Source organism: Tinamus guttatus, unplaced genomic scaffold (assembly GCF_059628265.1).
Source record: "Tinamus guttatus ecotype Peru unplaced genomic scaffold, ASM5962826v1 Tinamus_guttatus_pri_ptg000172l, whole genome shotgun sequence".
NCBI classification, from domain to species: domain Eukaryota; kingdom Metazoa; phylum Chordata; class Aves; order Tinamiformes; family Tinamidae; genus Tinamus; species Tinamus guttatus.
Genome location: NW_028288706.1, coordinates 6,306,380 through 6,320,117, shown reverse-complemented (window position 1 = coordinate 6,320,117; position 13,738 = coordinate 6,306,380). Strand labels below are relative to the sequence as shown.

Sequence of the window (13,738 nt, the reverse complement as noted above, 5' to 3'; positions counted from 1 at the left end):
ATAGAGCATGAAAAATTACAGCACACAACAGATAAAGCCAAACAGTAATAGCATATAGTCGAGGGCATGCTGCAATAAACTGGCCCAGAATAATGACTAGCTTTGGAAACTAGAGTGGAAAGGCACCAATGCCAGCAATTATTTTATTTTTATTCCAGCTGTATGAGCAATTCTAAGAAATTCCCATTATTTCTCTTCAGTAAGCTACTCTCTGGTCCAGCAGATTCAGGGCTATGTGTTGATGATAAATTTCAAATTGTTTCCTAAGACAATTCTCAAACCTCAGCTGCCACCCTGGCTGCTATGAAAAATACAATCGCAGGGGGCTTCTCTGCTGGGTTCCGAGGCTGCAGCACTCAGATGTATTGCTAGTTGAATCGCCTTGCACGGAAATATACAGTTCACCCCTGGTGCCAGAAGGACATCCCACCTCCTGCAATTACATCTGAAATCATAAGTCTCTATTTGCTGACTCAAGGTAGCAAGGAATTCCTATTGTGCTATCCTAATTATATCACCATAATATCAGCTATTACATAAATCATGGGTAATGGGGACTGATACAGCAGGTTAATAGGTCAGTGAAGGCAGGGTGATTTTAAGAAGCCAGACATGTATCTTGTAAAGAAAACCTTGCAGAGAGAAGCAATAGAATATAATCAAATTTACCTCTGTAAGAGAGAGTTCTAAGAGCAGTGACTTCTTAAAAATCAGCTATAGCACAATCTATAAATAACTGGCATAACATTAGAATCATAGAACCATTCCGGTTGAAAAAGACCTTCAAGATCATTGAGTCCAACTCTAAGCCCCTCAACACCAGGCCTGCTAAACCATGTCCCTAAGCGCCTCATCTACACGTTTCTTGAACACTGGCAGGGATGGTGACTCCACCACTTCCCTGGACAGCCTGTTCCAGTGCTTGACTGCTCTTTCTGTGCAGAAATTCTTCCTCATATCTAACCTGAACTTCCCCTGGTGCAGCTTGAGGCCATTTCCTCTTGTCCTGTCACTAGTTATTGTGGAGAAGAGACCCCTGGGGAACACCACTTGTGACCAGTCGCCAGCTGGATTTAACTTCATTCACCACCGCTCTCCGGGCCCAGTTGCCCAGTTTTTCAGCACTGAAGAGTCCACCTGTCTAAGCCATGAGCTGCCGGCTTCTCCAGAAGGCAGTGGCAGACTGTGCCAAAGGCCTTACTGAAGTCTAACAGACCCCATCCGCAGCCTTTCTCTCATCCACTAGGCAAGTCACTTGGTCATAGACGGAGATCAGGTTGGTGAGGCAGGACCTCCCTTTCATGAATCCATGTTGGCTGGGCCTGATCCCCTGGTTGTCACACACATGCTGGGTTATCGCCCTCAAGATGATCTGCTCCATAACTTTCCCTGATACCAAGGTCAGGCTGACAGGCGTGTAGTTCCCTGGATCCTCCATCTGACCCTTCTGGTAGATGGGCATCACACTGGCCAGTCTCCAGTCATCTGAGACCTCCCCTCTTGACCAGGACTGATAGATGATGGAGAGCAGCTTGGCAAGCACTTCTGCCAGCTCCCTCAGAACCCTCAGGTGGATCCCACCTGGCCACATAGACTTGCAGGTGTCCCAGTGAGGTAGCAGGTCACTGACTGTTTCCTCCTGAATTATGGTGGGTTTCTTGTGCTCTCCAGAGGTGTCTTGCAGCTCAAGAGGCCAAGTACATCGAGGAGAACTGAACTGGGTGCTAAAGACTGAGGCAGAGAAGGCATTAAGTACCTCAACCTTATCCTCATCCGTGGTGACAAAGTTCCCTGTCACATCCAATAAAGGATGGAGCTTCTCCTTGGCCCTCCTCTTCTTGTTAGTGTATTTGCAGAAACACTTTTTTATTGTCTTTTACAGTGGTGGCCAGAGTGAGTTCCAGACGAGCTTTTGCCTTTCTAATTTCCTCCCTGCGTACCCTACTGACGTCAAATTGTAGTGCCACAAATTCAAACCAGATAGATGACCATTCCCGCTGAACAACAAATCAACGAGAAACACCTTTTGACTCATTCTATTGCTAAAAGAAAATATTCAATTAAAGTCAGCTTCCATCTCTACTGGATAAAGTTTAACGGAACAGGCAGAAGAACACAAGCCATTCTCTGTGATGAGAAAAGCCAAACAAACAAACAAACAAAAAACAAAAAAAAACCCCAAACAAACAAAAAAACAAACCCAAAACACCTAACAGACACCCTATATGGAACTCGGCAAAGTCAGAGCTGCCAAATACGTTAGTAGAACAAGCAAGGGCCACGCGCTGGTCAGCAGGGAAGGAAGTGCAGCGTCCTGGGCAGGCAAGCTCATCACAGAGCAGAACCGACACGACGAAGGAAATTCAGAGCCAACTGTCTAGAGAAATTGAATGAGTAAAGAACAAAACAAAAAATTAAATCAGCAGTCACCAGTCTGATGAACACACTTCACTTCTCAACTGATGACTGGGAGTATGTACTACTTTATTGCTTTTACACAAGCATTTTAACCTGAACTCCAAGCAATATCTAACAGCAGCCTACACCTTTGAACCATGTACGGCCTGCACACATATCCTGGAGCATGCACATCCTCCATGGCTGCAGCTGCAATTATCCAAGAACGCGACTACCACTCTTTTTCCCCGAGCCAGCTAACATTTAACCAGTCACACACTGAATTTCAAGGTGAAAGTGGCTTCCAAATGAAAAGGAGGGGATGCATCTTCACACAACCTCCAAAATCAAATGAGACTTGACGCTTGTTTTGTGATTAAATAAAACTGCAGTCTTTAAAACCCATTTCTGCCCTTTTCAGGATGCTGAGCCACCCCCAGCTCCCCCAGCAGCGCGTGCAGAGCGCGCACCCACACCTCGCCACAGCCTCCCAGGGCCCGGCCGGCCCGCTCCGACTGCCCCGCTCCGGAGGGAGCCGGTGCTCCTACAGCTGCGACGCCGCGTGAGCACGCAGGAGCTGGCCCAGTCACCGCCAGCAGCGGCCCTGCCCCATGCGCCCTCAAGGCTGAGCTGCTCCTTCGATAAACCAAATGAATATAGAAAGGAAGCCCAGAGCAGGGCAAAAAAATATTCCTGCTATGCCCAAAAGAATATTGCTGAGAGTGATTCCAAGACACCAGGATCTAGACCTAATTTCATTCCTGACGGATGTCTGTTCTTACAGACTGCCAGGAATGAGGATGACGACTTGGCAGTGTCTGTGAGGAATCTGTTCCTGTTACAAAGCCAGCCTATCCAGCAGCAATAGTCACCTAGAGTCTCTTGGCTGAAATTTAATAATTAAATTTTGTCATAGGTGTTTCCACCATGGGGAAACAGACTTTTTCTCTTTCCTCAGATTGGTCAAAATGCACAAGGATGGTCATTCTGGGCAATGATGCATAATACCCAAATATGGGCAAAATGTCCAAATACGCTCAAATTGACCCCATATGGCACTTTGGGAATGAATGCCCAAATATGGTCAAAATAAGCAAATTTAGACATTTCAGGCCAGATGACCAAACACGGAAAAGACCAATATGGTAACTTGGGGGCTGGATATGCAAATACAGAAAAAAGAGACCAAATATGGACAAAATGCACAAACATGGTAGAAACTATAAGATACGGTAATCTGGTCACAGAGCCATAAATATGGTGATAGTGCCTACATAAGGTAAAATAAACAAACAAACAAAACACATATGGTCACAATAGCCATTGATGGTCACACAAAATGGCCTTATAGTGTCAAAATTATGGTAGAAATGACTAAATATGGCAGAAATGACTGAATATGGCAACCTGGGTATGGACAACTATGGAGAGGAGATGAGGGGGAGGAGACTCTCATTATTTATTTAGATTATTTAGAAATACCCCAAATTCTGACCTCCATTCAGTGGAAATGAATATTATATTTTAAATACTGTGCACAAAATATTTTGCAAATGCATCCATATGTGCAAATACCTCTTGTAGAAAAAGCATTTAATAGGGAATGAATCAGGCATCTATAGATGCTTCATTAGTGATTTCATTAACATGTTTGAATTTTCTGTTCAAAGTCAGGCTTCAGCGTAATAGTGTTGGCTGTCAGCAATACTTTAACAAGAATTTAAAATCCGTAACAGAAGTGTCTCTGCAATTCTGTTCTGTAACTGCGAGGGGAAAAAGTGCCTAGCAGGAAATGCACCACTTGTGATTAGATTTGACAGGACACTCCTACACCCGCGAGGGCATCATGCTGCTCGGCGTGATCGGAGCCTAAACCCGCTCCTTTTCGCACCTCTCCGTGCGGCTGCCTGGTGTCATCCCGCCTCGACCCGGTGCTGCCGTGCAGCGGAGCTGGAGTGGGCAGGGAGAAAAACGCTGCCTGTCAATACATGAGAAGAGCACAGTGAGGAATCACTGCTGCCTCCTTATTTGTTTTCTGTAATACAATATGGAGAGTGCTAATCGGATTAGCCTTTCGGGATGAATGATAACAGCATATAAAAGCAAATGTTAATAGGCAGCATGCTAACAAAGTAGAAAATTGCTAATAAAAAAAAATGGCTAATAAAATTCAGTGGGCCTAATTTGAACTTTGATAGGATGGCCAGCACTGAGAACTGCTTTCTCAGAGGTGAGAGAAGCAAGAGGTGGGATGGTAGAAGAGCAGCCTCTGCAGAAGCAGCTGCATCCTCCCACTGCAGCTCCTGCCAGAGACTGTCCTCAGTCACCTGGAAAAGGAAAACTTCCCTGCTTTAAAATCTAAAGGCATTACCTGCACAGAAGTGTGTGTGTGCAAATACATGTCTGGTATCCCCTGAAACATGGTGCAGGGAGAGATGTGGCAGAGCAAAGGCAGACGAGGGGGCTAATACGTCCCCTAAAATGCCTTGATTACCTGGGCTGCATCCTAGGACTTGTTAGAGTATCTTGACTGACATCTCTAGCTGTGACACATGGTTCAATGCTAAGAAAAACTTTGAAAATTCTTCTACTAAAAGGAAAAAAGTAAATCAGAATAAAAACCCGAAGCTCAAAGCATAATGTCGTAAGGCAATTGAGTGCATGGACAGAAAGAGCAGACAGAGCAGCATGGCTGGCCCCCAAATAATCCCCCTACTCTTTTTAATGTTAAATGACAGCTCAGTGAATATGGATTTTATGCTTGAATTGTTTGGTTAAACCCATAAAGGCATCTATTCTCATTCAAGCGCGAGGGAAGAAAAAACCCTACCCAATTACCCATTGCCCTGTGTCCTTTCATAATGATACAGAAATTTCTGCTAGATAATGGATGAAAGGGTTATCAGAGTTGAAAGAAAAGGTGATTTTTTAACAGAAATGGGATTAAAGCAAGATTATTCAACATGTGTGTGGAATAATAAACCCCTATCAAAAGATGACAACCGCTGTGCTCTGCTGCAAGCTAATAAGCCTAAATTTGCAAGATGGTTCTCATCGATCCCTCAAAATGTTCAGGAGTTGCCACTGAGGAGGGAACTTGGGTCTTTCTCCTGCGCTGGGGGGAGAGTCGGGACCTGCTGGGGCAGCCTGCCCAGGTGCTGGAAAGGCCCTGGAGGCGCCTGCCAGCCCAGCTTCACCAGAGCACCAGCTGCTGTTTGCGGAGTTCCTATGGGCAAGAGGGCTGGATAATGGCGAGGAAAGCTACTTCAGCAGGCAATTCACTCATTCTGTAGCCTTCCAAGTCTTTGTGGAGCAACAACTTGCAAGCAAAGGGCTGTTGGATTTTTGATCGCTCCGTAATAGGTTAATGGGTTCAAAAGTGCAAAACTAAAGCCACTGCTTAAAAAAGGTCCCACAAACAAATTGAGCAACAGCAAAAGCAGCTGTAACAGTGAAGGACTGATCTGTCATGGAGGTAAAACTCTCATTACCAACAGCAGGATGATCCAAAGCCGAATGAAACTGAGGAAAATCCCCGCTGATGTCAACTATCTTCTTTGGGCCAAGCAAAAGAGATGCAATTTCGAGAAAAGAGGGAGTGCTTTGAATTCACGTACCTCAGCAGGAAGCAGAGTGTAAGAGTAAAACCTCTTCATCTTTGTTACCAAGTCGTCGTTGGAAAAAGTGATATACTCCACAAACTTCCTGTTCAGGAGGAACCAGTCGGATCCCCCATCGACCGCGATTCCTTCGGGGATCTGCCGGTCCCCCAGACGCCACATGTGTGTATCACATTCCAGGAAAAGCCGATCCAGCCCTTGTTTTCTAATAAATCTGAGGGAATACAAAAACAGTCATTAACTGTTAATCTGTATTTTGTTATCACTGGCTCGATAATTAAAGCAGCTACTCTCCCAAACAAGAAGGGATAAAAAGGTCACTGTTTATATTTCTGTCCTATCCATAAATAATGTAAAGAAGTTTAATAAATGATTAATCAGTTATATATTTCAGTTAGAGGGGCAAAGATCATCAGATTTCTTTTAAACATCATTTGCACCTTTAACTGACCTGAGTCAGAACTCTGCAAACCGCAGAGCTCAGCTGGGGCATCTGTAACATGCATTAACTCTTTGCAAACCACTGCAGAAGACCCATGAGAGGAACATGAGCAAAAAACAATCTATGTAATAGACTTCCGCCTCTAAATAAATGAATGTATTTGAAAAACTGCAAACTGTACATAAAATCAAAATGACCAATTTTCTCCTATGTTATTATTCTGTGAATCTTTCTCCTGGGGTATGGTTAATTAGGAAGAAGTACAATTGCATTGCTCTTTGCCATGGAATGAGTATATTTGCTCCATTCTCAAGTCTACAGGGAAAAATATTTTGTTTATTGCTGAACCATGGATAAAAAGAACTGTAGAATTGCAATGTTATGGAAATGCATTATTTGAGACCACTCTAACACAAAAAAGAAGTTAGAAAATCAATCTGTATTTGAAAACACTTTGGACTGGATGCCCACAGGTGTTCTGGGACTGTCTGGTACAGCTTTTTATTTGTTACCCATTTTCAGAATTACTCCCCAGCAAGTGAAGCCTGGCAGTCATGAATTAGCGCACACTCTCAGAAGGCCTGAATTCCATTAATAACAGCAAGTTGCTGTACTCAGTACATCCGACACGTTTTGAGGAATAATAAATGTTAGCTAACCCGACCGTTTACAGTAACTAACAACCACAGCTAATGGGCCCCCACCACAGACCTCCCTGGATTTAAGAACTGCAGGTGAACTAGAGCTGCACCAGCTACAGCAAAAAGGGCGATGTAAGATCTGGCCATAAATTTCACTTTCTACACCTGGAAATACGAGTCTTTTGCCACGCAGTAGGCTAAATTTAAGGTTGAAGTTTCATTCTGGATCAATCTAAGAACTGAGACACCATTATGAAATGGGCATACATTAATTTTCAAAAGCACCATAAATGCCTTCAGGGTCTGTCTCCCACTGATAGCTATCTTCCTCCTCACAGTATGAGCAAGAAAGCTCCTCTGTTGATACAACAGTGAAGGGAACGTGCGGGTAAGAGTGGAGAAATTTTTCTTTCCATGAACAAGTTTCTAATTTCATGTTCCATTATGAAGGATAATAGAAAAGTCTTGCAATTTTAATGCAGTGCTCTGGAATTTAATCTTCAAATTCAATATTTATGCAGTTATCTCCATATCAAATATTAATGTGCCTGAAAGTTTGGTCATTTAATTTGTTCAAAAATAAATGCTCAATTGAGTTAATTATTTTAAGAAAATAATAGATTATTGACTATATATAAATAGGGGCATAAAGTTCTTTTCCATTATTTTTTCCAGCTATCTCTATCAATTTATCATCTTATACTCTCATGCTCAAGTGAAGTTTCTTTGATTGCAATAGACACACCTCCAAAGCAAACTAAACACAAAAATCCCAAACCCTAACTATTCCAAAAACCTCCCAACTTACAAACTACCTAAGTCTGCATAACATGACGTGCTTTGCAATCAGCTCATCTCAAAAAGCTCCATGATACAAATCCAGCTCTACTGTGTGAAACCAGCAATGGAAGAGGGAGCCACATCCAACATACGAAGGTCCCACCAGCAGACCTGGCCTTGCTGCTTCAGGTCTTCCCAGCGAGTCAGCAGGCTCCCTGTTTACACGTGTGCACAATTCGATGATTATTTGAGTTAATGGCTTGGACAAGCAACTCGTCAGCACATGCACTGAAATACAACATAATTAGTCCTTGGGAACAAGTGATTTCACAATAAATTCCAGTCCTGAAATCTTATGGCAAGAGGTTATTTGAAGAAAACTAAATGAAGTTTCCAACCACCCATCCTACAGAAAGGTGGCATAGCCCAGCTGAAGAGCAGCAAAATCCGGAAACCTGCAAAGGGACAACCCTTTTGCTAATGCTTCTTTAAGCCTTTCTAGAAACTTTATATCAGGTTTTAAATATGTCAGGTTTTAAACAGCAATAACAACCTAATAGGAAGAACACATTTCTTGGAAGGATCCCTCTTACTAGGCCTTCTTCATATACAGTTATTACACCTAAGCACTACAATGTGCTGGCATAGCAAATAATTTCCCTTTATCTATGAAGCACTAATTTATACAATGAGCTTTGAAGCCACAGCTCTCCACTGGGTGATTGCTTATTATCCATTTATGTTTTTTGAGCGCCAAGGAAACCCAGCATATTTGGGATCAGCAAGAAGCTAAATAATCCTGGATGCAATCCAAGGATGCAATGAGTTCCTCTCGCAGGCCAAGGTTCTCATGCTGGCTGGCACTGGAGAGCAGAGCCACGCATGGAAGTGAAGGAGGTGGACACGGCATTCCTTTTTTCCAGAGTTTCTTCCAGGATGACTAATGTCACCAAGCTGCTCCAGCCGAAGTGATTTTTGAAAGTCAGGGAAGCAAGACCTAACTCTAGGCATCCTGCACACACCTTGAGGGAAGGGCGATGTGCTACCTGGATGTCTTGAAGGCCTCTTTAAGACACCAAAGTCCCTAGCACACTGAGAACAGTTCACAAAGATCCTTGACTCACCATCCAACAGCATCTGGATGAAGCTGCCTCTGAACGGAAAGGTAGGATGGAGAGCAAACCCTTGACCCTACTGATTTGTTTCTTGTCTAGTGCTGCATTTCCTAAGTTTCTGGTTATACACCCAAAGAGTGCACTCGATGAAGGCATCCAAGTGTCCAAGGGAGTAATGAAATGCATGATGATGGTGATTCTCCCTTCAAGTCTTTCTCTCTTGGGTTTTATAGGACCCTAGCATATAATTCCCAAGGTAAAGCAGAAAAACAAAACAAACAAAACAAAACAAAAAAACAAAAACAGATTAGTGATAGCACTTCATTAATCTTAGTCAAAATGGGCAACTTCAGGTGCTTTCTGGCACCCTGAACTTTGGGTAAGACTGGCACATTTTGCTAACGGCAGATGGACTTCCAGGATATCTGGACACACAATAGTATGGAGATATGGTTAGCCACGTGCAGTGCAGATTGCCATTAGGTGAAGACACTTGGCTTTTCCCCCGATCTAGCAATGGGAAGAAAATAAAGATGATGTGAATAGAGAGTCAACTATGAGAAAGTAAAATAAGACCAAGGTTCAGCAAAAAGCATCTCATCTAACCTTATTCCACAGATCACTCCATTTACGATGTTTTATATTCACTCTTAATCAATTTTTATTCCTCATAAAGAGCCTCTAATTTTGTGGAAGTTGGATTGTATTTGCAACTAACCAGAAGGCACGGTATAATATTTATATACCCTGCTAGCTGAGTTCATCAATCAGGCAATTGAAAGTGTGCAGGCTGCCTTTTGTGTCCTGACTAAGTGTGAAGGCAGCCTCAAGGTTTACATGATCTGGGTTGTTATTTTTATGCTTTGTTAAAACAAACAAAAAACCAAACACCTAATTGTAAAACATGATGTGTCACACCAGCAGTTAGTTAACTGCCTAAAAAGCTCACGACTGCAATATGTCTTAGGGACTGCCTTTCACTTTGCAGCATATTTAAATATTTATAAACACATTTAAGATAACATTACAGGATTCTTTAACATATATAATGTAAGATGTTTAGCAAAAGCTCCTACAACACAAATATAAACAAATGGCTCAGTGCTTCTTGCAATGTATTTTAACTACTAATAAATAATGTGGCACAGTTACTTAAAAGCAGAAAAAACATCACAAGCAAATCTGAGCCTTCTGCATAGCTTTTAGCAAGTGACACTGCATAGCACTGTAATGCTGAAAGCCCACCACTCCTGAATGCTCACATGTTTATAATACATAAAGAGTTTTGTCTTTTTCTGGTTTTCAGAGCCCAGGAATGAATAAAGCTTTCTCAAGCATCAGAAGCTACCAGGTATTGAAACTTTACTTTATCAGTAAGATCATTACTGAAAGGTTTTGGTCTATAAAGAATATATATTTTAAGCAGGAAAGGTTTCCTCTTCCTAAATGCTTCCTTGTTCTGGCCTCTTGCCTAGAAAGCTCGCTGCCAACATTCACTGCTAACCAGACGTCTCTACCAAGATATTATTATCACCATTCGCTATACAAGAATAAGAGCTATGAGCTAAAGTCAGGGACACAGCAGAAAGACTATTTATCACGTGCAAAAAATCAGCGTCAAAGCAAAGAGCCAAAAGTCTTGCAGCCAGACAATGTTCTCTTGAATGGAGAGAAGGACGCTCTGCATGTTGTTTTGACCGTATCTACCACTCTTGAAGTCACTTTAGACAAACATTTGAAGAACTCACCCGATTTGAGTAAAAAATGACAAGTAAATATTTCTATGGCTACAACACACGTGAGGTTGACTCCCAACAATGTCTCCCAAACACCTGGAAGCGCTTCCTGGAATCCGTCTGTTCAGGGGCGGGAAGAAGCGACTTGCCATATAGGTGACCAGGCAGAAAGCACACAACTGTACTTGGGATACCTTGAATCTAACAGTTGCAACAAACAATTTGTGAGCAATCCATAAACTACAACATATCTCCAAAACCCAGTCACCGAATAATTCTTTATAACAAGCAAGGTCATACAATTCAAAGCTGCACAGAGCAGTTGCATTCCCTGACCTGCGAGCACAAAAATCTTGGCCTTTCACAAATATATGGTGAAATTTCAGTTGCTTGCAACACAACCCTGACTTCACCCCATTTTCATGAGTAACTCTCTTCTGCGAAAAATTACACAGCATTTAAAAAATCTGAAATAATTAACAATTGGCAATTTAAGTACAGTGCCCACGCTGTGCCAGATAAGCATCTGCTTGCCTAAAGATGTGATCGTGCAGTATTTTCTCAAGGCCTCTTTCTGCCGTGCTAAAAGCCCCTGGGGCTAAGAACAACCTCCACCCTCTAAAAACAGAGTTGAAGCTTTAAAAGGAGAAAAATGCTAAAAAGAAATAGTACCTACTTAGTCTGTCAAGATTAGGAAGAATTCCTCCTGGTACGATGGGCAATTGGGTGTGAAGAAAGTGCGGAATTCAGAATTCCTGCTGTTTGAAAAGGCTATGAAAAAACTCTTGGCATAGATAAAAAAGAGGGAAGAAAAGAGAGGGAGAAATAAAAATTGCAACCCAATTTCCAATGTGTTTAAACTGCAGCATCCTGAATGCAAATGTTACCAGGTCAAAAATAGGATTACCTCTTATCTTCCTTTAATTCCCTTACTCTGAAGAAAATATTATAAACACAATGCTATCCTAACAATCCCTTAAGCCTTAATGCCGATGCACAAAGAAACATCAACAACATTATAAAGAATTTCTCTCTTGATTGGATTTGCTGTAGTGCGACTGGGCTCATTTCATATGCAAAAGCCCAAACTGTTGGTAAGCAAAGAAATCAAAATGCTTTCAGTAGCTTTACCCACGGTGGTAAATGCTCAAAAGTTAAGCAGGAAGATAGAAAAACTCTTACTTTTTAAATAGGATTAGCACTCAGCTTTCGTCCCTTGGTGCGGGGAGGCAGCCGGCCGGGGCGGGAGCCCCCGTGCTCCCCCGGGATGACAACGCACTGACCTTGGTGCTTTAGTCACATCGCGCCTCAACGTTATGGGGTTAGAAGAAAATTCCTCATCATTTCTTCTCGTTCACCTCTCACTAAGAGCTACTTGCGTGGGTTTTGAAGGATCTGTTCTTCCATCTTCTGGAAATCTCTTTCAAAGGAAGTCTTAAAAGCCCGTAATGCCTTGTACGATTTTTCACATCGCAGGTCAAGGAGCAAACTCAGCAAATGTTAAAAAAAAATAACAGAAAAAAGAAAATTGTCTGAGGTGCAGGAAACCTCCTGCACTAATGACCCCACTAGACCTTGCCTTGCTCGGACCATGACTCCACACAGCCCCTCGTGAGCACAGGAGCTTCCAAAGACCTTCCCGTGGGTCTCCTCCCATGGCTCTTCACTTACATTATGTCCTAGGAAACACTGTAGCTTCTCTTACAAGGACACAAACTTAATGGCTCCCTGTCATGATTAGAGGTCACAACTCGAGTGCTTTCTGTCTATAAAAATAAGCAAAAGGGGGAGAAAACTGCAAATGACAATGTTGAAAGGTGTAACATGAGTACAGCACAGACCAAGATTCAGCAAGATGAAATCTAACCTGCCCTCCAGTACAGGGCTTTGCTAGATTATTTCTTCTCCCCTTGCATCCACTCTTCCCTCCTGTTTTGCATTCACTCACTGTGAATATTTTTTTTCTTACTTTTAGTTTTCTTTGCACTGACTTCTGCCTTTAAAAAACAGAGCAGGAAAAAAAAACCCTACAAGGAAGCAAACTATCTGGCAGAAAGACCAGAAAGCTCCCTGGCAGCCCTAGCACTTAGCATAAAACAATATGAGTATGTGAAAGTTAGCTGTCATTTCTGAAATTTTTAAATGCGATCCTTCTGCACAGATTCTGCACTATTTCAGTCGATACAGTTCATATGCCACTGTTGGGTTCATCTACTCACAAGCAAAAAATAGACCTTCCTAGTCTTAAGAAACATCTAAGAGAGTGAAATTCCAGCCAGATGATCCACCAAAATACATGGAATGAGCAGGATGGCAAACTCTGCAAGGAACTAAGGGGTTAAACCACCCTGCCCCAGGGCAGATGATCCACCAAAATACATGGAATGAGCAGGATGGCAAACTCTGCAGGGAACTAAGAGGTTAAACCACCCTGCCCCAGGGATAATGAATTAAATTTTATTCCAGTGTTTAGGTACCTAATGGGTGATTCTTCCGTGCAGCAATACGTAGCAGCGGTCCAAGGAAAGAGCACGGCTACATCGCCAAATTTTAAGGGCATTTTGAGAGCTGTTCATATGCTGCCCATGAGGTCAAGATTCCTCAGAGATTTAGCAGCCTCCAGCCTTCACAACATGCTTATGTTGCTTCCCACATGACTCCTGTGGCAGAGTTTCCAAAAAAAGAAAAAAAAAAAAAAGAAAAAAAAAAGAAAAAGGAAAAAACCCCATCTCTCTGGCTGTCATTGAAGATGTCACATTTTCCTGTCTTTATATCTTATAATACATCAGCCAGGTGCTGTTCCTGCCAAAAAAACAAATCTTCCGGGTGCTCAAAATTGTAATAGCTTATATAACCATAGGGTTATTCTTTTGCTTTTAATAGTCATAAGACAGTGAAAAGAGGAGAAAATGTAAGTGTTGCCCACTAAGTGCTATGTAACAACTGCAGCCACTATATGCCATTCCATTTCACATATCCAGCTCTCTAAGCAAATAATGCTTCTCCA

At 42.4% G+C, this 13,738-nt stretch overlaps 1 protein-coding gene across 1 annotated transcript in view; it reads right to left on the bottom strand.

Moving 5' to 3' along the window:
* The window catches only part of XYLT1 (xylosyltransferase 1), a 173,540-nt gene that overhangs the window by 19,740 nt on the left and 140,062 nt on the right, over nt 1-13,738 (bottom strand). The window contains exon 6 of the mRNA XM_088523224.1: nt 6,015-6,231. Coding sequence (XP_088379350.1) covers nt 6,015-6,231 — 217 coding nt within the window. The remainder of the gene's footprint in view (nt 1-6,014; nt 6,232-13,738) is intronic.